General features: G+C 52.0%; 8 protein-coding genes across 8 annotated transcripts; 4 read left to right on the forward strand and 4 right to left on the reverse strand.

The window, feature by feature from the left end:
* Window positions 1-2,647: 2,647 nt before the first annotated feature.
* Window positions 2,648-3,751, reverse strand: NEUTE1DRAFT_80497 (uncharacterized protein; the record flags this gene model as incomplete). Its single annotated transcript, XM_009851838.1, has 2 exons — window positions 2,648-3,417; window positions 3,629-3,751. One exon carries the CDS (start codon window positions 3,373-3,375, stop codon window positions 3,031-3,033), a length of 345 nt encoding a protein of 114 aa, XP_009850140.1.
* A 1,765-nt stretch (window positions 3,752-5,516) lies between these two features.
* NEUTE1DRAFT_121645 (uncharacterized protein) lies at window positions 5,517-6,464 on the forward strand (the record flags this gene model as incomplete). Its single annotated transcript, XM_009851839.1, has 2 exons — window positions 5,517-5,694; window positions 5,782-6,464. The coding sequence occupies 2 exons, from the start codon at window positions 5,619-5,621 to the stop codon at window positions 6,384-6,386; spliced, it is 681 nt and encodes a 226-aa protein (XP_009850141.1).
* Window positions 6,465-7,210: 746 nt separating this feature from the next.
* Window positions 7,211-8,974, reverse strand: NEUTE1DRAFT_61827 (GTP-binding protein ryh1; the record flags this gene model as incomplete). Its single annotated transcript, XM_009851840.1, has 5 exons — window positions 7,211-8,074; window positions 8,254-8,383; window positions 8,506-8,609; window positions 8,694-8,719; window positions 8,819-8,974. The coding sequence occupies 5 exons, from the start codon at window positions 8,863-8,865 to the stop codon at window positions 7,725-7,727; spliced, it is 657 nt and encodes a 218-aa protein (XP_009850142.1).
* Window positions 8,975-9,954: 980 nt separating this feature from the next.
* NEUTE1DRAFT_80506 (uncharacterized protein) lies at window positions 9,955-11,489 on the forward strand (the record flags this gene model as incomplete). The annotated part of the gene is made up of 2 exons (XM_009851841.1): window positions 9,955-10,180; window positions 10,254-11,489. The coding sequence occupies 2 exons, from the start codon at window positions 10,029-10,031 to the stop codon at window positions 11,458-11,460; spliced, it is 1,359 nt and encodes a 452-aa protein (XP_009850143.1).
* A 259-nt stretch (window positions 11,490-11,748) lies between these two features.
* Window positions 11,749-14,627, reverse strand: NEUTE1DRAFT_129184 (uncharacterized protein; the record flags this gene model as incomplete). The annotated part of the gene is made up of 4 exons (XM_009851842.1): window positions 11,749-13,529; window positions 13,582-13,946; window positions 14,009-14,269; window positions 14,514-14,627. The coding sequence occupies 4 exons, from the start codon at window positions 14,556-14,558 to the stop codon at window positions 11,954-11,956; spliced, it is 2,247 nt and encodes a 748-aa protein (XP_009850144.1).
* A 995-nt stretch (window positions 14,628-15,622) lies between these two features.
* On the forward strand, window positions 15,623-16,525 carry NEUTE1DRAFT_61834 (uncharacterized protein; the record flags this gene model as incomplete). The annotated part of the gene is made up of 3 exons (XM_009851843.1): window positions 15,623-15,785; window positions 15,851-16,203; window positions 16,275-16,525. 3 exons carry the CDS (start codon window positions 15,645-15,647, stop codon window positions 16,351-16,353), a joined length of 573 nt encoding a protein of 190 aa, XP_009850145.1.
* Window positions 16,526-18,441: 1,916 nt separating this feature from the next.
* NEUTE1DRAFT_116715 (uncharacterized protein) lies at window positions 18,442-19,517 on the forward strand (the record flags this gene model as incomplete). The annotated part of the gene is made up of 3 exons (XM_009851844.1): window positions 18,442-18,542; window positions 18,693-18,914; window positions 19,000-19,517. 3 exons carry the CDS (start codon window positions 18,504-18,506, stop codon window positions 19,306-19,308), a joined length of 570 nt encoding a protein of 189 aa, XP_009850146.1.
* A 577-nt stretch (window positions 19,518-20,094) lies between these two features.
* NEUTE1DRAFT_129187 (uncharacterized protein) lies at window positions 20,095-20,925 on the reverse strand (the record flags this gene model as incomplete). Its single annotated transcript, XM_009851845.1, has 1 exon — window positions 20,095-20,925. One exon carries the CDS (start codon window positions 20,923-20,925, stop codon window positions 20,095-20,097), a length of 831 nt encoding a protein of 276 aa, XP_009850147.1.
* Window positions 20,926-21,763: the final 838 nt, after the last annotated feature.

Below are 21,763 nucleotides of genomic sequence, written 5' to 3' on the forward strand. Positions count from 1 at the left end.
TTGGCATTCCACACCACATATCAAAATCAAATCCGCGGAAAAGACTAGATTAGAGTCCATCACCACGGCACCCTCCTTCAACACCTGATGTCATTTCACACGATTTCCTCGTCAGGCTGCCTCCCTCTCTTTCGCTTACACTACAAAGCCGCGCTTTCGGTGTCGCGTGTCCTCCCTGTCTGTCTGTCCGTTCGCCTAACCGCCTTTCTAGGCTTTGCCAGGCTCGACTCGACTCGGTTATTTGATCGGTGGGCTATGACGCAAAGGCCTGCCTTCCGTGACGAGACGGACAGGGCAGAGACGCACTCCAATCAACAGGGGTTGGTGTTCACGGGGGGTTGTTAGGTCCATGTTAGTGACTTGCTTTTGGCGGCTAACATGTCCGTGTATCACTCACCAGCTGGAAATGTTAAGGGGAGTCGGAACGGGGTAGCAGAACCCCCCGGTTCCGATCAGTGCCAACCTGGACACGGCACCGACACACATCACACAAGACAAATCTCCGCGTACTCCTGGACCCTGGTAAAAACTATGCTGGGCTGGAATCGTATGCTCATCTTCACTAAACTGGCCATTTTGGGCATCTACCGTGACGACTGACGGTATCACCGATTTTCCGATATGTGTATAACTCGGTTTCTTTCAGTCAATGACTTTGAAGTCTTCAACAAGTGGACAAGAACGGCAACTCCGTCTTCTTTGCATTTTGACAGTGGAAGACATAACCATGTGGAGCCAGTTTACCCCTGAATTGGGGACCCCGAAGGACCCCTTTGCCAAGATACACATCAACTTTATGCCTGAACGCGGACGATGTCTCCGAGGTTGAATGATTGCATATGTATAATTCCCATGTAGAAGGGTCGTTTGGACGTAAGTCCTTCCATCTCTTGCAGCACGCGTAGATCCCAGCTGTTCAACGGCACAAACTCGAGACCGACTTTCAACACTACCCAAAGGAAACTCAAGAGAAGATACTGAAGAATAAAGGAACCTCGAGTACCCTGGGAGAACAACCACTGAATCCAACGAGTTCCTTTCTAGGAGCGGGCTGAAAATCACTTGCCGAATCCCATCCGACGTTTTTCGCAAGGCTGATCATCCATATCGTCTTATGTCATGATGGCCATGGACAAATCTGTTCAGAAGACATGATGGACATGTAAGCTCGGCAAGTGAAGACCCCAAAAAGGTCCTGTTAGCGTCGATAGTGCAATACTCAACGCGGTACATACACATCCGCCCTAAAAAATTAAAACCCCGGACTCCCACCCGCCCGACCTGCGGGACCGGGGCGGCTGTCGGCGGCTCTCGGTCCGGCCGAGCTCTCCACTCCTTTACCGGCTGGGCGGTACACCTATCGGTCTGCCCCGGCAGCCTCCGGGAATTGTCTAGTCTAGGTATGTACCCGGAACGGAACGTGTACGCGTGTGGGGGAGAGAGAGAGATAGGCAGTTCGTTTGGCGCTGTAGTATGGTCTACATGATGGGAAAGGTGAATGAATGATGGTCACCCGCCCACGCAACATGGCTGGCTGGCTGTCGCGGGCTGTCGGGATGGCGTGAGAGGGAGGTAAAGTTGCGACAGGGCCCTTGCACGTTGGTTGATTGCATGATTGATTGAATGGGGGCGGCAGATGGGTTTTATACCTACTATGTAGACCTGGTTGAACACTCTTATGGTATCGGGTGGCTTTGATAGGTACCTATATTGACGATTGTCACGTTTCTTGAGCATCCATCCACGTAGCCGGATCGCCAAGACCGCAACCTCCTCTTAAACATACACTTATTGACATCAAGCAGCGGCACTATCTCTTTTGGTTCTATCCCTTTACCCAACATCACCACCAAGAATCTGCCGGATCTTCACATCGTTGAGCCGGAGATGCTTCGAAACCCTCTCACTGCTCATCGTTACCAAACCCTCACGGACAACCAACCCTTTGTTGATATCAGTCTGGTCCTGCAGATGTCCATAACCTACCTATTTTTTTTCTCCCTTGCCAAGTCATGATTTTCACTAACACACCCGGATGTCGAGTCATTTCTTCAAGGCAGGGCTCCCGTCATTTTTGTGCAAGACAACATGACGAAAGGTCGACAAAAATGCCAGTCTCCAGAAAATAGTGAAAACTGGTTACCTATCCCACGGTCTTCTGCGTCCTGCAATCACCAAGTACCTATATCGACCGAGAGACGGCTATGAGTGCCCTTCCTAGCCCATCACCGAACAGTACTTCACTATAAGATATCGTCAGTGTGATGCTCGGCCTCTTGCTGCTTGTTGGACAGTTGATGTCGAAGGCTACCTCTAGATACCTACCTAGAGATGTGTTAGTTTCATGTGTACTCGAGATAACTTGACAGTAATGTGCTTCCAGGAACTAGTATCCCCCTGAAAAGTTGAATATTGAATACTGCAGTATGGTCTCCATCACCTAGTTGTTTTCAGCGGCGCGGAAGCTCGCCCATGTGAGGTTGCAGTAGGAATATCGCGCCTTACTCACGTCCTCTGGCACTTACATGGGGTGATGAAGGGGCTCTTTTATCGACATGGTACTAAGGTATATGGGACAGGAAGGTGAAGGACATGATCAAAGAAGTGTCTCTTTTGAATCCACAGGACGAACGTGCACGTAGGTTCATGAAGCGACTCAAGGTTATAATGTTTTGGTAGGATATATGTATCGATTGGTTACTCAACGCTCTCCACTGGACCACTGACTGCTGTTGCCATCAACAAGAGGTGGCAATCGCCACTTTGGACAATGGCATCATGGTCAAACCACCGACAGTAACCTTTGTTGTCATTATTTCCATGCTAGGAAAACCAAGACATTGTTCGCCGTTCCGTCAATCCCATCCCGATCCCGTCCCGATCCCGATCCATAACCACATAATCCATAATCCATGACATTTCAGTACAAAAACGACCTGCCCTTCCAAAAACTCCGGCTATGCCGTGTTACAAACCGTCCAAATCCATTGTCCAGCCCTTACTCTGTCCCTTATCACATCAACAAAGAGTTCACTCCATAGTCCAATTATGCTTAATCATCTCCAACGGCTTCATGCTCTTCTCCGCGACATGGCCTGTAGCAACAGCCGCTTTTTCGAGAGGCAATTCGTGCTCGACGCGATGAACGGCGCGTTCAACGGGAGGTGTGATGCGCTGGATGCCGCGCTCGACGGGGACGTGGTTCGTAAAGTAGTTGATGTTGCGCTCCCATCGGGGCGCCCACTTGGCGGTTGCCCGAGCCACGCGCTCTTCGGCACCGGGGATGCCCATGGCGAGCGGGGCGAGCGTGCCGACGCCGGCAGCGCCGAAGAAGATGTACTCGGTCATACCGGCGGCAGGAATACGGACGACCATTTTGGTGGTTGTTTTGGGGGTTTGTTTGTTTGAGGGAAGATGCTGTGGTTGGGTTAGTGTGTTGTGTCGAGTAAGGTTACATGTGGAGGGAAGATGAGGCAGTGACGTGTGTGATGGTGGGCAGAGGAGATGCAGTTGATGAAGAAAAGGAAGAGATGGCTGCGATGATGATGATTCTTGATGCCCACACATGAAGCCGTGTCATCTATGAATAATATTCAAGGAGTGACCATGGAATGGATCACAGACGTACCTCTACTTGTAGCTGAGTGTTCTTTGCTTGATCAGCAGTTGATGCTGTACTCTTCGAGTGTTATAGGTTGCTCTTTACTCGTGTGTCTGGACAAGTCTATGAATCGAGGATGAATGTTTTCTCCAGGTGCCACGAGGAGAAGAAGCAGATATATAACGAGTGGGAGAGACGGGAGTCCCCTTTATGTGGCAGAAATGGGAACCACAACACAAAGCAGCAGGTATTATTACTGTTTGTTAGACCGTCAGGGTCCTGGTGGTAGTTTTCTCTCCTTCTCCACGCAGTGTCCTTAACTCGATGCCATCTTTTTGGGGGGAGATGCCCAAGCCTTGACCTCCTGTCGTGCCACTTCCCCTCCCCGGTTTGCCTTGCAGCAAGTGGACGGTCCAGACAGGAAGCCACCGCTCACCTCCGCCTTTCTCGCCTGCACCTCCTCCACTCCTTCTTCTGTTGTGAGTATTTATGTCTAACGGCTTCTCGAGACATGGAACTGTCTGGCTGAGGCATGGTGTAACCCAGGATTGAGCGGGGTAGGAGTGGCAGGCAATATCCAAACTCCAATCATCTCGTGTGGCTGGACGTCACTTTTGTATCACAGCGGCCCGTCTGTGAGTTCCGTCGTCTGATTCTGCGATGTCTGATGGCACCACGGAGCGAGGAGTGGTCCGGTGCGCGTGTGCTGTGGCTGGGGGAGGAACCAGCATTGTGTTTGTAATTTTGAACCATCGCATACAAGAATGCAACGAGTTGGATACAAAGATTTGCGAAATACCATGGGATAATTACCGACACTAAATTGGAAAGAGATATCGATATCTTCACTTTCCTACTGTCTGTATCAGGAAAGAACGATTTCGGGACCCTTACTGTCGCAGGGCAGGAGCTAGTCTGGTGGAGCCCCAGGGGAATCCGACTCCACTTTTGACGCTTTCCCCAGATTTTATCCCCGCATTTTTGAGTTAGCGCTGTGGATCTGATGGGGCTCTCGGTCAGCACCCGACCTCAACTGTGAGTGAGACGGAAGGAGCACTGTGATTGGGGAAGGAGTGAGGAAAGTCAATTGCAGTTCGATCTGGAAGACGGAAACAGAGCAACAAAGTTTCAAGGAATACTTCTGTTTTTGTGGAGTTCTTGATTCTTGCACAAAGACCTTGTCACCTTCAACAGATACTGGCGCGACGGAGACCTCGCCTACTGCCGTGTTCCCTCCACTGAAGGTCTTGATCGTTGTGCAACATGGCAGACAATTCAATATCCGATTTCGCCACGGCCTCCGAAAAGAACTTGAAGATTTACAACTCGAAACGGGTTCTTTAGACATGGTAAACTTGCAATCACGAACAACGATGATACACTATACTGAACAACTCAATGGGTGTTACTCTAATCATCGGCAGCCGCCGATGAGGTAGAAGGAGGGTAGAGCTGCCCAGGCATGTCAGGGTGCGCGAAAGTCCTGTTAACAGAAACCAATGCCTCCTTGGTCACTGAACCTTGTTGCAGTGAAGAGACCGTGAGCTCAAGAAGTAATGGATTGATAGGGGAACATACTGATTTGGGAAAAGTAAACATGCCCGTTGACTAGAGCATCATGGCCCTCGCTTGTGGAGAGAGCATCAAAAGTAAGCAGCCGCAATTGCCGGCCAGCCTACATCGAGGAATCGATCATCGGGAACCATCAAAGTCAAATCAGAGAAAAGAAACGTCTGGGCTGGCGTATATGCACGCTCAACCCTAACCCGAGTCTTGTCGGCTGATAACACGATAGCGCTAAGATAAGCCAAGCGTCCCCTCCGCCCCACTTTACTTTTCCAACACCGACATCCAGAAATTTTCAGAAGCGGCGCCCTGGACCGTTTCGCTGTTGTTGACTTTGTTGCTTGCTTCCCCCTCTCCTCCCCCCCCCCGAACAGACAACGAGCCCATCCGCACCCGGCTCGCTGCTTCTCCTCAACCACCACCACCACAACCACCCACATAACCCGTCAAGATGCGTGTCGATCCTTGTTTCTTTTGCGGCCGTCCGGCCTGGCCCTCCAAGGGCATTACCTTTATGCGTAACGATGGTATGTTCTTGTCTTACTTCAGTTCCCATCATCAAACCTCTCCAATATCAAGACCAATTGCTAACCAGGGTACATCACATGCTGCAGGCAAGTCCTTCCGCTTCTGCCGCTCCAAGTGCCACAAGAACTTCAAGATGAAGCGCAACCCCCGCAAGCTCAAGTGGACCAAGGCCTACCGCAAGAACGCCGGCAAGGAGATGGTGGTCGACAGCACCCTGCAGTTCGCCGCCCGCCGCAACGTGCCCGTCCGCTACGACCGCGAGCTCTTCGCCAAGACGGTCAAGGCCATGGAGCGTATCTCGGAGATCCGCCAGCGCCGCGAGCGCATCTTCTACAAGCGCCGCATGGCCGGCAAGCGCGCCCGCGAGGTCGCCGCCGCCCGCAAGCTCGTCGCCGAGAACGAGCACCTCCTCCCGCGCCTGCGCGGTTCCGAGAAGAGGAGACTGGCCGAGCTCGCCCAGGAGACGGGCCAGGACGTCGAGGAGCTCGAGCGCGAGGAGCTGGCCAAGAAGGCGGCCAGCAAGAAGACCAAGGCGTTTGGCGGCGAGGCCAAGAGGCTCCGTGTCAGGACAGACGGCGGCGTGGAAGAGATCTCGGAGCGCGTCGCTGGTGGAGGCTTGGTCGATGAGGATGACGATGACGAGAACGATTTCGAGGACGTGGACGATGATGACGAGATGGATACCGACTGAGCGCACGAGTCTCAGTAACTATTACTACCGCGACCACCACCACCACCAACCACCACCACCATCACCAACACCGGAACCAGCCACCTCTTTTCTCGGGACCACTAGACGTTTGCTTTTTGGACGAACTTGCTCCCGCGGCTGTCGATACCCCTATGCGGGGAGGGTTCTGCTGCATTTTTCGGCGGCCCTTCCTCGCCACTGAGACCTGCTTAGTTGACACCAGCAACAAAGCCCAACACGACGAACGGGTCCGGTGTAGAAAAGACGGAACGAACAGAAAGAGGACAGGACAGCAATTGGTTGACCAACAGTCAACACTCTAACTGTAAAAAACAGTAACTGTGGCTTTGGACAGACAATCCTCCCCCGAGCGATGGCTGCTTTCGGGGCTTGCTTATACCCCTTGCTTGGTTGGTTGGTTGTTGGTCGCTACAGGTCATTGGAAAGATTCATTACATTCAGAACCATGGTTTTCAGGGGGGATCAATCAGTCTACCTTTAGTAGCAAAGCATATTTCGGTTTTATTGGAATCGGCGAATTTGGCGTTTAATAGACACGGGGAGACCCAAAATATGAAGTACTTGTTTGTTTTTCTTTCTGCCATGTCATGTCTTGTCTTGTTTTATAGTAGTAATCCTCAGTACTTTCTGACTCGACAAGTTACTCGTTCTGTCTCTGCCAACGTGACTGACCTCTGTAGCTCGAGACCTGACTAGGTATCCTAGCCAAGGATATATCCAAGGTCAATCTTGGACTACTACCCGTTCGTTGATTCCATCTTGCACTCAGTCGACAACACAACAACTCTGAACAACACCTAAAAGACACAGTTGGTTCAACTCAGGAACTAGATACAAAGTATTATATCTTTTATCATTTGTATTATTATAAGCGTTAAGACCCGACAAAACCAAACCAACCCCTTCCTTCGCATGCTAATGCTCCGATCGCCTTGCTTTAGCCAGCCAGCCAAACCGTAAGCACAAAGCACAGCCAAGTTTCTCATTATAGTTTGCTTCCCCGTTTGTCAGGTTGTCTAGCCCACCCACCTCTATTTCCCTCCCCCCACCCCCCATCATCATCATCATGTTCCATCTCATTCTCTCATCATATATTTACCCCATTATATCGTTAACCTCGTTAACATCGTCAACATGATCGTCATCCCCATTGTTGTCTTCTTCCCCTCAACTTCTTCAGTACCCCCTTTCCCTAGGAAGATGGTTAGTCTCCCCACACCGTGAACTTGTTCTGTCCCGGTCAGACCAGACCAGACCAGACGAGAGCAGATCAAACCGCACCAGGCCGCCAGACCAGTCAGACCAGTCCAGTCAGTCTTAACAAGCGCATCCCTCCTGCGCCACCGTCTCCTTACTGCTGACATCGATCCTCGTCGCCGCCGCCCCCGTGCCCGCACCACCGGCACCTTCCCCACCGGTGCCCTCCATCCCGGGCAAGGCCTGGGCTATCCTCTTGAACAGCGTCTTGACGTTGTGGCCTAGCTTTGCCGACGTCTCGACAAACATGAGGTTGTTGCGCCGGGCCTCCTCCTCGCCCTGCGCCGTGGTCACTTCGCGCTTGTCGTTCAGATCCGTCTTGTTGCCCACCAAGACAATGATCACGTCGTTGCCGCGCTCGGCGCGCACGTCGTCGATCCATTTTCGTGTGTTTTGGAAGGATTTGGCGTCTGGTGTTGGTTATGAATGTTAGTGTCCTGTTCTTTGGGGGAGGTTTTGAAATTGGTGGCTTGAGGGGAGGAGGGGAAAATAGCGGGGGTGGAAGGCGGTGAGGGGGTAATTTGGGGAGAGAGAGGATAGTCAAGAAAGGCGGAAGAGAAAAGAAAAGAAATAACATAACATAACATACTCGAAATGTCATAAACTACCACGGCCACTGACGAGTCGCGGATATACGAAGGGATCAAGGAGCGGAAACGCTCCTGGCCGGCTGTGTCCCAGAGCTGTAGACGGACTGTTCGGTCTTCGAGGTACATGGTCTTTTTTTTTCCCCGTAAAGTTAGCCAAACGCTCTCACCTTGATCTACTAGTTCTTTGGTGTTTGCAACTGTCGCGCATTGTCTGTCTGGGAAGGAAGGGCGGTAAAAAATTAACGGGACACGGGGATCGAACATGCCTTGGAAAGGAAATCGATACCAATGGTGGCTTGGTACATGTTATCGAACGAGTCGTACATGAAGCGTGTGATGAGCGACGTCTTGCCGACTGTTTGCGCGCAATGGTTGAGTTAGCATTGGTGTCTCGGAGAGCATCGTGGAGAAAGTGTTGTAGGTTGAGGTAATCGCATACCGCTTTGTTCGCCCAAGAAGACCAACCTGGCGAGGAGAAAGAGTGGTTAGCATCTTGACTTGTTTTGTCTTCCATTTGACTTCTCAAGTGCATTGTCTGCAAAAGTGTCGGGTATCTTGTCTTACTTGAACTTCTTCAAGGGGTTGTTGTATGACCCGCCTGCTTGCGCCATTGTGATGAATGTGTTTGCGGATTAACGGTATTTGGCGGGGTAGGTAGGTAGGTAGGTAGGTAGCTGAAGGTATTCGGAAACACGGTCAAGGGGAGGAAGCTTTCGGACTTTGGAGGAAGTGGTGGTGGTTAAGTGGCAGAAAGCTTAGTAGTGTAGGCGGTCGGAGTTGGTCTAGAGTTAGGTAGGTGTCTGCTGGTCGAGGGATACCTAAAAGGATCGAAGTGGAAGATGGACGGCGGCGGAGAGTTGCCGGAGACTGATCATGCAGCGTTGAGTGGTCTCAGTGGTGCGACGGACGGGGCGTGGTGGCCGGGGGTGGATGACAAGGGAGCTTGGAGGACAATCGGGTCGGTGTTTGGGATCCAGTCGGGGTCTCGTTGCCGACTTGGTTGCTGGGGTCTTTGCAGTCCGTCTTCGTTTTAACCAAACAAAAATCGGGTCGAGAGATCGTTTTATAAGAGTTGAAACCACAAAGAGGAGAAAATATCTGAACATTCAATATTTTTTTTGGATCAGATTAATTGATTGACCGACATTCCGTATGCACGTGTGTACAAGTTTACGTTTTTTTTATTAATTTTGTGTGCATAAGTCCGAACAACAAAGTCTTTCTTGCGACTTTATTCTTTTCCTCACAGTCCGTCTTCTTCCCCGAAGCGGACTCATGCGAGAGAAAGGGGACCGCGCCAAGCGATCAGTGGAGGGAAACAGTGGCCGCCCGCCGCCTTTCTGCGCCCAGACAAATTCGACACTTCACTTGACCAAAAGGACAGAGACAACCAATGGAAGCCTCGTTGGCGGCCGTCATTGGATTTGTCCAGAGGCCGAGGCAGCTTGGAGTCTGATTGGTGAATTGCTCCAACTGCCAGCTGAGCACGGCTGGGGAAGGGAAGCACTGGACGCTTTGGTTGAAGTTGCTCTTCCCTGTCCTGTCTCTTTCTTATCTTATCGCTGCCTCCTGTCCCGTCGCCGCTGAAATTTTGAGTTGCACACCCCACTGGACAGTTGGATTGACTGCAGAGGAGACCCCAGAATTCCAGGCGGTTTCGAGGTATCAATATTTCCATTTTCTTATCTGCCTCGAACCTCCCTCCCGACTTGTTGATTTCTTCGAGTCGTCAACCCAACAACACAGGCACAACACACCACCACACACACCCAAAATGCCCGTCCTAAAACCCTTGTCGGGCAATCCCGAAGCCCCCAAGCAATACAACCAACCGTCGAGAAAGGGCAAGAAGGCGTGGAGGAAGAATGTCGACGTTACAGAGGTCGAGCAGGGTCTCGATGAGTTGAACGCCCAGATCATCAAGGGGTACGGCGCCCCTTCTATGATGCTTTGTATTACCAAAGACACCAATTAGTTAACATGAATTATCGCATAACAGTGGTGTCATTGCCGAGAAGACCTCCGAAGAACTCTTCGCCATCGACGTCAAGCCCGACACCGAAATTACCAAGAAGCTCCCCAAGCAGCTCAAGAAGCCCTTGAAGGCCGACGAGATCCTCGCCCAGCGCTCCGCCGTTCCTGCCGTCTCCCTCAAGAAGCGCCCGGCTTCTGAAACTTCCGGCAAGGTCACCGACGGCGTCCTGCCCTCCAAGCGCCTGCGGGCCACCTACGTCACCCAAAAGGAGCTCAGTCGCCTGAAGCGCGTTGCCGACGGCCACCACACCACCACGGTCGAGGTCGTCGACGCCACCTTTGACGCCTGGGCCGACCCGGAGGAAGAGCAGAAGAAGCAGCAGCAGGCCGCGGAAACGTTTAACTTTTTGCCCAAGGTCGAGAAGCCCAAGGCGCCCAAGACGCTCACACAACAACCCATCTCCCTCGCCGCCACCGGCAAGCAGCTCCCCGCCGTTCCCAAGCCCAAGGGCGACAAGTCGTACAACCCCGCCTTCACCGACTACTCGGAGCGCTACCAGGAGGAGCTGCGCAAGGCCGAGGAGGCCGAGCGGAAGCGGCTGGAGGAACTCGAGAAGGAGCGTCTCAAGGCCGAAGCGGCCGCCAAGTCGCGCGCCGAGGCCGAGGCCGCCGAGAAGCGCGCCGAGCTGTCGGAGTGGGAGGATGATTCCGCCTGGGAAGGGGCCGAGAGCGACGCGGAAGGGTTGGCCAACAAGAAGAAGCGGCCGGAGCGCAAGACGCAAGCGCAGCGCAACAAGATCAAGCGCCGCAAGGCCGAGGAGCAGCGTCTGAAGCACGAGGCGGCCATCAAGAAGAGGGAGGCCGAGGCCGCGCGGGTCAAGCAGATTGCCAAGGAACTGGCCGAGAAGGAGAGGCAGCTTGCTCTCCAAAAAGCCGAATCCAACAATGTCGAAGAGGACGATGCTAGCATTGAAGAGGATGACGACGTCGAGCTGCGCCGTAGGCAACTAGGCAAGTTCAAGTTGCCCGAGAAGGATCTGGAGCTGGTCTTGCCGGATGAGCTGCAGGATTCGCTGAGACTACTCAAGCCGGAGGGTAATCTGTTGAAAGACAGGTACAGGAATATGTTGCTTAGAGGCAAGGTGGAGGCGAGGAGGCACATTCCCTTCAAAAAGCAGGCCAAGACAAAGGTTACGGAGAAGTGGACTTTCAAGGATTTCAATCTGGCTTAAAGCGGCTCGGATGGGTTCAAGTATTGGGGCTTTACGGACATATACATATTCGGATTTGTTTGGTAATCGTTCTGTTCTTTTTTTTCTCTTGCAAAATATTCCCTTTCGGTTTTTAGTTCGTATATGGTTAAATTGGCGTTTTACGGTTCTCTCAAGATGATCTTCAGTGCAATAAACGGTTAGAACATACAAAGTGGTCCTGCGCTCGCGCCTTTGACTTTCAAGTCTTGTAGTGATATGACATGAATGCTTCACACCCGCCTAAGAACACACCAGAACATACAAAGTGACGGGATATTACTTCTTATTCACATTATCTACAACCAAAAACCTAACTGGATATCTTTTCCCACCAACTCACACTCACCACGCTTCCCAACTCCTAGTCTGTCTATTACATTACTACCTTGTCTCTCCTCTCTTCCGACTCTTACCCCTTCCCACCCCATCCCCCTTTCCATTCCTAGCTAGTTACTCCTCACACCACACTATCTCACAACAACAAATCCCCCTGCGCCCCATTCATCCCTCCCATGCCATTCATCCCCCCCATCCCCGGCTGGTACGCCGAGCTCTGACTGACTACGTACCCCTGCCCATACCCATAATGTCCCGCATCCCCACCAAAACTGTCGCCGGGCTGCTGTATCTGCATCTGCCTCATCTGCTGCGCGAAATACGCATCCGCATCATTAACCGCCGCCTGCTGGTTCGCTTGCTGCGTAAAGTAAGCGTCCGCATCATGTACCGCTTGAGCCAAGTTCCCTCCTTGTTGACTCTGAGTGTTGTTGGCAGAAGAAGGGGGAGCAGGTCGGGACCCAGGCACGCGGGGATCAAAGTCGGACGGTTGGTGGCCTTGGCCGAACTGGGAGAGGGATTTGGGGTTGGGCAGTTGGTGGGCTGTTGCGTAATCGAGGTAGTCGGGGCGTTGGAGGCACGGGGAGTCTGGGAGTTTGCGCGGGCGGGCGTTGCGAAACACGGTCTGCACGGGCTTGAGGTAGACGGTGGCGAGGGTGCCGACGTTGAGACACATTTCCTCGAGGGTGACGGGGTCGAGACGCTCCGACTCGGCGGTGATGGCGGGCTTCTCGCCCATGACAATGCGCTTGGCGGATTCCATGTCGGTGGAGAGGAGACGCCAGTACATGTAGGCGCGGTCGCGGAGGTCGGGGTTGTCGGTTTCTTCCGTGGCCCACTTGAGTACGCGGGGGACGAGGTCCTGGCCTTTGGTGGGACGTTGGATGAAGAGTTTGACGGTTGCTGTGAGCAGGGCGAGCTGGACTTCGACGGGCTCTTCGGCGAAGGAGTACAAAAAGTCTTCGAGGAGGGCGTCCGAGTTCTCGATACGCGAGGCGTATTGGCCAATGACCCACACCATGGCTGCTTTGGCTTCGGGTTCGTCGAGCGAGTCCAGGTGCTCGCAGAGGGTGCCGATGATGGACTCGTACTGGTTCGGGTACTTGCGGAAGATGTTGCGGATCACTACCGTGGCTTCTTGCACAATGTAGGTGACCTTTGTGGAGACCAACTCAAGCAGCAGGTTGATGCACCGCTTGGCCGCTGGCTCAATCTTAATGGCCAGCTTGCCGATGGCGCGGACAGCCTTGCGGACAAAGTGGACGTCGATTTCGGTGGCGTACTCACGGAGTTCCGTCAAGACTTCGTCAATGTTCTTCTCGTTGGCGAGCATGAAGATGAGCTCGAGCTTGGTGACCTTGACGTAAATGGGGTCGTTGTACTTGCAGAAGAAGACGCGGATGTCGTTGCGGAGGACTTCGGGGCGGCGTTGGAGGATGAGGAGGGCATTGCGCAGCGCGAGATATTGCACTTCGGGGCCCTTGGCGAGGAGGGTGACCAGTGGTGGGGAGAGTTTCCGGCAGAGGGCCGAGATTTGCTTTTGGTCGGAGATGTAGTTCATGAGGTAGAGGATTACGCGGATACAGGTGAGGACTACCGAGGAGTTGGAGTGTGAGAGGCGTGGGGCGATACGCTCGGCGAGAAGGAGAGCTTCGCCGGATTCTTGGGGGACATAAGACATGAGGGCTTCGAGGATGTAAGTTTGGCCCCATCTGGTGGGTGTTGTCAGTAGAACGTACTTGTGTTGCAAGGGGGATAACCTACTCGGAGCAGTCGGCCAGAATGGCCACCATCTTGGAGGCATTGCTGTAGTCGATAGTGAGTTTGATAGCATCACTCCTCTCCCAGATATCCATCAAGCTCGCCAGGGCACTGGCCACCACTGTCGGGTTATCGTCTCTCAAGAGGTTGTTGAGTCTGTCGATAAGGTCCGAAGCCTCAACCATGTGTCTATCGTGATCGTAGAGCTTGGCCACGCAGAAAGCCGCTGTCTTGCGAACGTAGGGGTCGATATCGCGAAGAAGATGCTTGACTAGTGGCACAGTAGCCTCGACGAACTCGCGCACATGGATATAAGACATGGTCCGTAGGGCGAGGGCGCGCACCAGGGGGTTTGGATCTTCCATGTCCTGGTCTTTGTTAGTGACTAACTATATCGCACAACAAAAGGTGGACGTGGTTGGTGACTTACATGTTCCAGAACCGGAATTGCTTTTACGGCAATATCTGGCTTCATCCTCGCATAGTTGACCAGATACAAGAAGCACATCTTTTTAATTTCCAAGCTCTGGATGGCCATGCAGGCAACAATGTCCGGGAACAAGCCGACCATGTCATTGTTACTCATGGTCATGTTGGCGACAATCTTCTTGAGGGCAATCTTCTTTTGGGTAAAGTTCTTGTCCTTCTTGCTGCCGCTGTTCAGCTCGAGGCGTAGCTCAGCTACTTTGCCCTGTCGAGTCTGTGGTAAGCTAATGTTCGGCGGGATAGGATATGCGACAAACATGGTGGCGGTGATCATTGCGGTCCTCAAGGTTCGCGATGTCGAGGAGAAACAAACAAGCAAGCAAGGGAGGGGGGAGATACAGGAAGGAAGCTGAGCTGGGGTGGTGGATGGGAGGAGGGGTGGTGGTGGTAGACAAAGCAACGGCATATCCCGAGCAGCGTAACATGTGTAATGATATATTTCATCTTACCCTCGCGAACAGCTTGGAGTCTCCTCCTCCTTGTGCGGCCGACATGTTGTTGGCTGCTTGTAGAGTATAGTATTATCGTCCACAACCTCCTCACAACTATTCCTGTTTAGGTCGATTCGAACCCGGTGCCGAGGAATGCTTGCGATGCAACGAAAATAGGTTCGATATCGACAAAATGGACGAATGGCAAACGAGCTCGGCGCGGGCGTAAGGTGTGGTGGGTGGTGGGCTAGGCAAAGAAAATGCCCCTCTTGCTCTGGAACACAATGATATGTTTTGCGATTATCGTCGAGTCGAGAACAGCCAACCAATGTAACAACAAGCAGGTGAAACAGGGTGTCACAGGCACTCTTTCTGCTGCTTGTCCTCCTCTTTGTTTTAGCCTCGAAGTCGAGTCAAGTAATTCGATGTCCGTCGCGAAGAATTTCCCGAGTGTTGGAGTACTAGTGGAGATAATTGTCGTCGAAGAAGGATCGCGATGTTCGTCGTCGTCGTTCTCGTCGTCGTCACTCTCTCGGTAGGCTCGGTGAAGATCTGTTCCGGCGCAAACTACCCTCCCACTTTTTGTTGCTGTACGTAGTTGATCGGAATGAACAGCCTCCTAGTCGCAAAACAGAACTTCAACGAGCCAGACGGACAACGAAAAAGATGATGTTTAGTTCAATTCTTGACTCGCCGGGGGGTAACGATGGAAAATAATAATGGTTCAATTCTGTTCACCGGTCAGGTTGGGGCGTCCCCTGAACCGTCGGGTCGATTAATTACGGCACCTCCTGGTCAGCGATCGCGGACCCTGCAGACCTGGACCTGCCGCTTTGGTGCCGTCAACACTGAACGCCCACTGGACCACGTCCTTCTGCCAGTGAACGACTGGCACGCTTCAGTGGAGCTCGGTAGCATCATCAACAGCGCACGGTCCCCACCACTCAGCGGCCAGCGTGGGGAAGCGGCTCAACTAGTGGGGCCCTGTCTCAGAGACCGAAGTGGAAGTCAGGGACGGGCAAGCTACCGAAGCACGGACTCCATCACGTACACTACACCACACGTTGGGCGTCATCGCAATCCAGCTTCCACTACTTCCCATCACCAATACCTTTACTTTCTATGGACGACACAGGCACAACGCCCGCCATGACAGACCTCAAACCCGTTGCCGACCCCGCCCCCAGATGGGTAACCGACCTCGCCAACCCACCGCCTTACAAGTCCAAGCCTGCCAGCATCCCCGACCCCCCAGGCTACTCGTCGCAAGCCGTGTCCGGTCCTTCCAAGGCAAGCAACAACTCCCTATCGTCACACATGATAGACCTTCCCCGCTAACATGTCTTCCCCTACAGAAGAAGGATGTCTCCCGCGCCGCCCCCCGCGAACAACCCTCCCCCGAAAAGATGGACCAGCTCAAGCTCAAAAAGGCCTGGGAAGTCGCCCTCGCGCCCGCCAAGAACCTGCCCATGACTCTCATCATGATGTACATGTCCGGCAACTCGCTCCAGATCTTCAGCATCATGATGGTGTTTATGGCCTTCAAGAACCCCATCATGGGCTTGTTGTCGACCAACCAGGCCTTTGAGCGATTCGAGACGGACAGCAACCGGGGGTCTATTCTGCAGGTGAAGGCGGCCTATGTGCTTATGCAGGTGTTGGCGCTGGCGGTGGGCGTGTGGAAGATTAATAGTATGGGACTACTACCGTAAGTTATCCTGGGGGAGAGTGTGTGAAGGGAAGGATGAAGTGAAATGGACGCTAACGTGGTGAATACAGGACAACGAGATCCGACTGGCTTGCTTGGGAAGTGCGCAGGGAACCGCTGGAACATGCTGTACCAGCGTTGTCGTTATGAGACCTCGAACTTAATGGACAATGGTAGAGGGTGACTGAGTCTCAACTTCGCTGATACTATACACACGCGAAATATGCACATGACCAGCAATTGACATGGCTTTGGAACGAAGAGACGATTGATGATACACCATGTCACCCAATTTTGGCCCAGCGCAGAAAATTAGACTCCGAATTGAAGGAACCCTGTATACATGAGGAGATAAAATAACGGCACCCATACAAAGATACACCGATAGACCCGAGGCAGCACCCGAAGATGGAACCCCAGACGGAAGTACTCAGGGACGAACCTGGGAAATCGAACATGGAGCGAAAATGGCCGAATCTTCCAACGGGATACCTAGCATCACCTGCCCGATGCGGTACGACGCCAGAACTAGCAAAAGCTTCACCCCACAAGGCTACTTGGAAATACATTATTGAGCAAGGGAAAAGGAAGACGGGAGACAGCTTGAAACTTAAAATAAGGTTCTGACAGCTTAACAACACCTCAGAGTATGACCCTGGCTGTTTTGTCAGCTTAATACGGCCAGTTATCTGAGCGACAACTCTTTGTAGACGCTCGTTATGGACCTCGATGTGAGCAGAGCTTTAAGCAGTTCACACAGAGAACAAACGTTCCGAAAATGCAACATCCATCCTATGTTTATCAGCAACTCTTTGAGGCTTCTGACAGGGAGGGCTCCATTACGGATTCGCTTGCTTGCACAGGGACTCTGATCGATGCTTTCGCCAAAGACCAAATTTGTGTTGTGATGAAAGCCGAATACGACTCAATGCAACAATTTCACTTCTCATGAAGCTCCCTACATTAACAGAGAAAGAGTCATAATCGGGAAGACGGCCCCGAATACTACTCCCAAGCCAGCCAAGCCCAACCAACCAATCACACACAAGCTGTCAAGCCAAGCCAGCTCAGGGGTAACAACAACAGCCAGCCGAGCCATCCTAGGTGCCCTCGGTTGCTAGTACTACGCCGGTACGCTCCATACTTTGCACTAACAAGACTTAACAAGACTAACGCTAGGCACCAGCGGCGGATCGTGAGATTGGGGTTGCATTGGACCACTTAGAGTTTTTTTTTTCAGGTACCTATTCCCGTTTTTCTCCCAGAATAGTAGTACCATTTGCAAAGTTCTTCATTGTCCCAAGCCCTTTTCAATTTTTTAAGCTTTTGGGGTTTCCTTTTTCTTGGATTCGGATGGTGAAAGCTGGGAGCTGGGAGGGGGATATGCCACGATATCACGACATTCCCCACTGCAGCCCGTTACGCCTGTCCTTTTTACTGTGATGCCTTCCATTGTCACTGTCAAGTTGTCTATTTAGCCGATAGAGTTTAGCTTGTACAAGCTATGTAGTACTTATGTACGGTCCTTGTGGGTTTTTTTGTCCCCCTCCCTCGGCTGTGTCTAACTGTGGTTTTTTGCTGCCTGACTTCCTCAGCCTACCCGCCAAGTGCGAGCTCGCATTTAACTTGTCTTCGGAATTTCAATTGGACGAATTGATTGATCAAGTCAAAGTCCGAGTCCGAGTAAGGCTATGTACCTAGGTAACCGTGGATGCTATAGGGCGGCTATATCGGGCGGGAGAAGTGAACAACGCTACTGTATGAACAGAACAGAACAAAGCCACGGAGCTCAGCCTTCTTGGTTATACACATGTACACTAGTCTAAACTCCAGAATATGCAGGTCAGCTTCTCCATCTCCATTTCCATCCCATGTCAGTGTCACCTCCCCGCGTTCCCAGATTCGGGAGGTTTTGCCGATCGGATGTTGTCTAGGTACCTAGGTAGGTAAGGTAGGTAGTTGCCTAGTTCTCACATGACGAGATTTTTTCTATCTTTCCTTGGCTCGGACTGTTGAATTTAATCCCCGGCAGAATCGCTAGGTAATTCGAGAAAAAAAAGACGGGGTCTGGTCAGATGAGGGTGGTATGTAGTGTAGCCTTGGCCGTTTGATACTACACTAGGTACCTTGCTTTGAGACTCTTGGACTATGATGTAGAGATACAAAAGGTGGTGTTCTCCTCCCATGCTTTCTCAAGTGCCGGGAGGTTTTCCTTTTCCTTTTCCTTTTTGGTTTTTTGAAACTTTCCCATTATCACTTTATTCACTTCACTTCACTCTTGTCGTTGAAAACAAAACAAGATGCTCGCAGGTTTATGTATCGGCCTTCGTGGCCTTCAGGTATGTTTACTACCCTACCGTACACTCATCACTTCTTTCTTCCTCTCTCCACACCCTACCTACTCTACACTTATATCTACCTAGGTATTCAGCCTTCCCCTTATCTAAACTGCCAAACCAGCTAACACCTTTCTCTCCGCAAACAACCAGATCCTCTTCGGCGCCGTCATCGTCGGCCTCTCCGCCCAATTCATCACCGCCCAAAAAGTCGGTTCCGCAGCGACCACCACGCAATACTCCGTCTTTACCGGCGTCTACGCCATTCTCGAAGGCTTTCTGGGCATCGCCGCCCTCTTTCTTAGTTCTTTCCCAGATATCGCGGTACTAGGCGCCGATGCTATTGGTGCTTTGGTGTTGTTGGCTGGTGGTATTGTACGTCCTCTTTTTATCCAATTTCTTTTTTGTCCTCCCTCCCTCCCTCCATTTTGTTTGTTCTGATACTAACAACATAAAACAGGCCTGGGCAGTCGAAACCCGCGGTTTCTCCTGCACCGATCCCACTAAGGCCAAGAAGATTCTTGACAACAATCTCTTGAATCAAGGCAAACGCAAGTACAAGGGGGACTGGTACTATGGCATTCTGTACGGGGACCCGAGTGCGGAGACGGCTTGGAGCCGGCTGCAGTCGAGCTGCAAGAAAGGACTTGCGGATGAGGTGTTCCAGTTCTTGGCGTTCGCCGTGCTTGTGGTTTTGTTGGTGGTGGGCTGGATCAGGTGGCGGAAGGGTAGAGGGGGTGGAGGTATGGGATCCAGGTCATATGTCTAAAGAAGCCTCGGGGGTGGTGTTGAGGATTTGAAAGGGGGAATTGGGGTGTCACAAAAAGATGAAAAGTGGAAAATTAATGATAATGGGATGATTGATGGGAACGCAAAAGGGAAATGGGGGATGGAGTTGGATAAGACTCGGGGAGAATGTAATGAGTCAAGTTGAGATACCCGTATGTTATGATGAAAGGAAATATGGAACATTGGGCTACATCCCCGTTCAGGAACATGGATACTTGGAAGTGGAATCGGCTAACAAGTAAAAAGCCTCACGAAACAATAAGAGGATGGAAATCATGTCGAGTTACTGCTTTGACTCGAACACACTAGGGCTTATTGTACATGCAGTGCCCTTTTGTCCACTCATCATCAGCCTGCCCAAGGACCCCCGAGATCATTTGTCTCCAGCATCTCATGCGCACCGCCTTGCAGAGATACCACAAGTCATTACCGATTATACTCTGATGCATCCACATCATAACAGTCATGAAAATCTTTTGAAAAATTGAGACAAAGGAGTGGAAGAAGAGAAAAACTATCCGACCATGTCACTAACATGGCCTCCAAATGAAATCATAGCAGTCATGCCAACCAAATCACCAGACCTCACATGGCAATACCAACACCCGTGGAGTAAGCCAAGCTTGGCCATAAGATACGGAAGATGTCATAACCTAGAACACCGGTCAGCTCATGTCCCTAAGGCCGTAAAGAAGAGATCTTACCCTTGTGATACTATCCATGGCTCCCCCAAAAGGAATGTTCAAGAGGTAGGAAAGACGCCACTCTATGCCAACAGAGCCATCAAGAAACCAAAGAGACCGAGTAGACTGCCGGCCTCCATGACGGAAGCGCCAGCAGTGATGGTGGCAGATGCATAAGGGCTGCCGTAGCCAGTAGTGGTAAACCCGACCGAGGCAGGAGTGCCGGAGGAAAGATAGGTGTAGGATGACAAGAAGCTGGTGGCAGGTACAACAGTGGTCGTGTTGGTGTACGTGGTTCTGGCCACAGTTGTAGCCGTGGAGTTGTAGCTCGGCAGAGGGAAACCACTGCTGGGAATGGTAACGCTGATGGTTTCGGAAGCAGTAGCCCAGATGGTGGAAGTGAGGGTGCCGCTCTTGACAGTGACCGTGAAATGAGAGGTGACCAAGTCAGTGGTAGTGTTGGCAATAACAGTCGAGGCCGGGACGATAATGGTGACATCGGTGGTAGTGGGAGCTTCGCTGGTGGAAGTCTCACTGCTGGACGTGTCGATGGTGGAGGTCTCTGTGGCGTAAGCCACGCTGGTAGACGTCTCGGTAGTGACACCCCCAGGACTGGCAATGGACGTGTACGTGCCTTCAACGGGGGAACCAGTCTCGGTCTCGACAGGGCTGAAAGTAGTCTCATAGGTGGTGGTCAAGCAAGAGGTACTGGTCACCTCAGCGGCAGTCAACTGGACGGTCTGGGTCGTGGTGCCGTAAACGGTAGTGGTGAGCGATACGGTGGTCCAGTCTCCATCGTCGCGCTCACGGAGACCGTTGACTTGATTCTGAGCGCAGGCGCCTCCGTCAATGATAGCGACGACAACTCCAGCAAACGCAGCCGCGGCCGCAGCAGTAGACTTCTTGAAGAACATGTTGGCTGTTGATACCAAAAGGTTGTAAAGTCAAGAAAATGGAGTGGACTGCTGCTGGTGAAACGAGTGTCAGGTTGGAGTGCCGTAAGAGGAGAAGGTAGAAAGAAGGAAGGTGAGGTGAGAGGCGTAGTAGTCTCAAAAAGGAAGAAAAGAAGGACTTGACGCGACCCTATGGAATCGTGGATCCATGACAGAACAGGAAATTGCAAAGTCAGATTCAGGAACACGGCAACGGGTGGCAGCATGGCAGGGGACAGCCGGAGTGCTACAGCATCACTGATTCCTTGGACGTGCTGGTACACGTCTAATATCAAAGGACTGCTCTGCGCGACACACACAGCTCAGGGCCGTGTCACCGTGGTGTTTGGGTGGGGGATCTGTTTGCATCGTGAAACGACAAGGTGAGGGGAGCTTGATGTCGCCGCCAAGATTGACGAGAATTTGGGTATTCAAGGGTATTGTAGGGGACGCTGCTCTCTCCAATCAAGCCGGAGAAACCATAAAAAAAAACAATAATAATTGCAACTCACATGGAAGCTGTACTACAATGTAGGTAGACTGCGCGGGTAAGAATGTTCGTGTTCTGGAGGGTTTAATGTGTTGGTTTGATTTGTGGATTTGGTTTCGAAATTATTGCGAGTTTGTGGAGGAAAAAAGGGCCAGGTTGAGGAGGCCGAAGGCGGGAAGGAGAAGTCCAAGTGAGGGAACCTTGAGGACTGGCTGCACTACACATCAACCAGGAGTCGAGTGTTAAAAAGGAAGGAACGCTCCAAGGTCCAGATTGCCCCACGCTTCAAGTTGTTTGTATGACTAGGACGGCAGGCACGACAAGATATAC

The sequence above is a fragment of the Neurospora tetrasperma genome (genome assembly GCF_000213175.1).
Source record: "Neurospora tetrasperma FGSC 2508 unplaced genomic scaffold NEUTE1scaffold_2, whole genome shotgun sequence".
NCBI classification, from domain to species: Eukaryota; Fungi; Ascomycota; class Sordariomycetes; order Sordariales; family Sordariaceae; genus Neurospora; species Neurospora tetrasperma.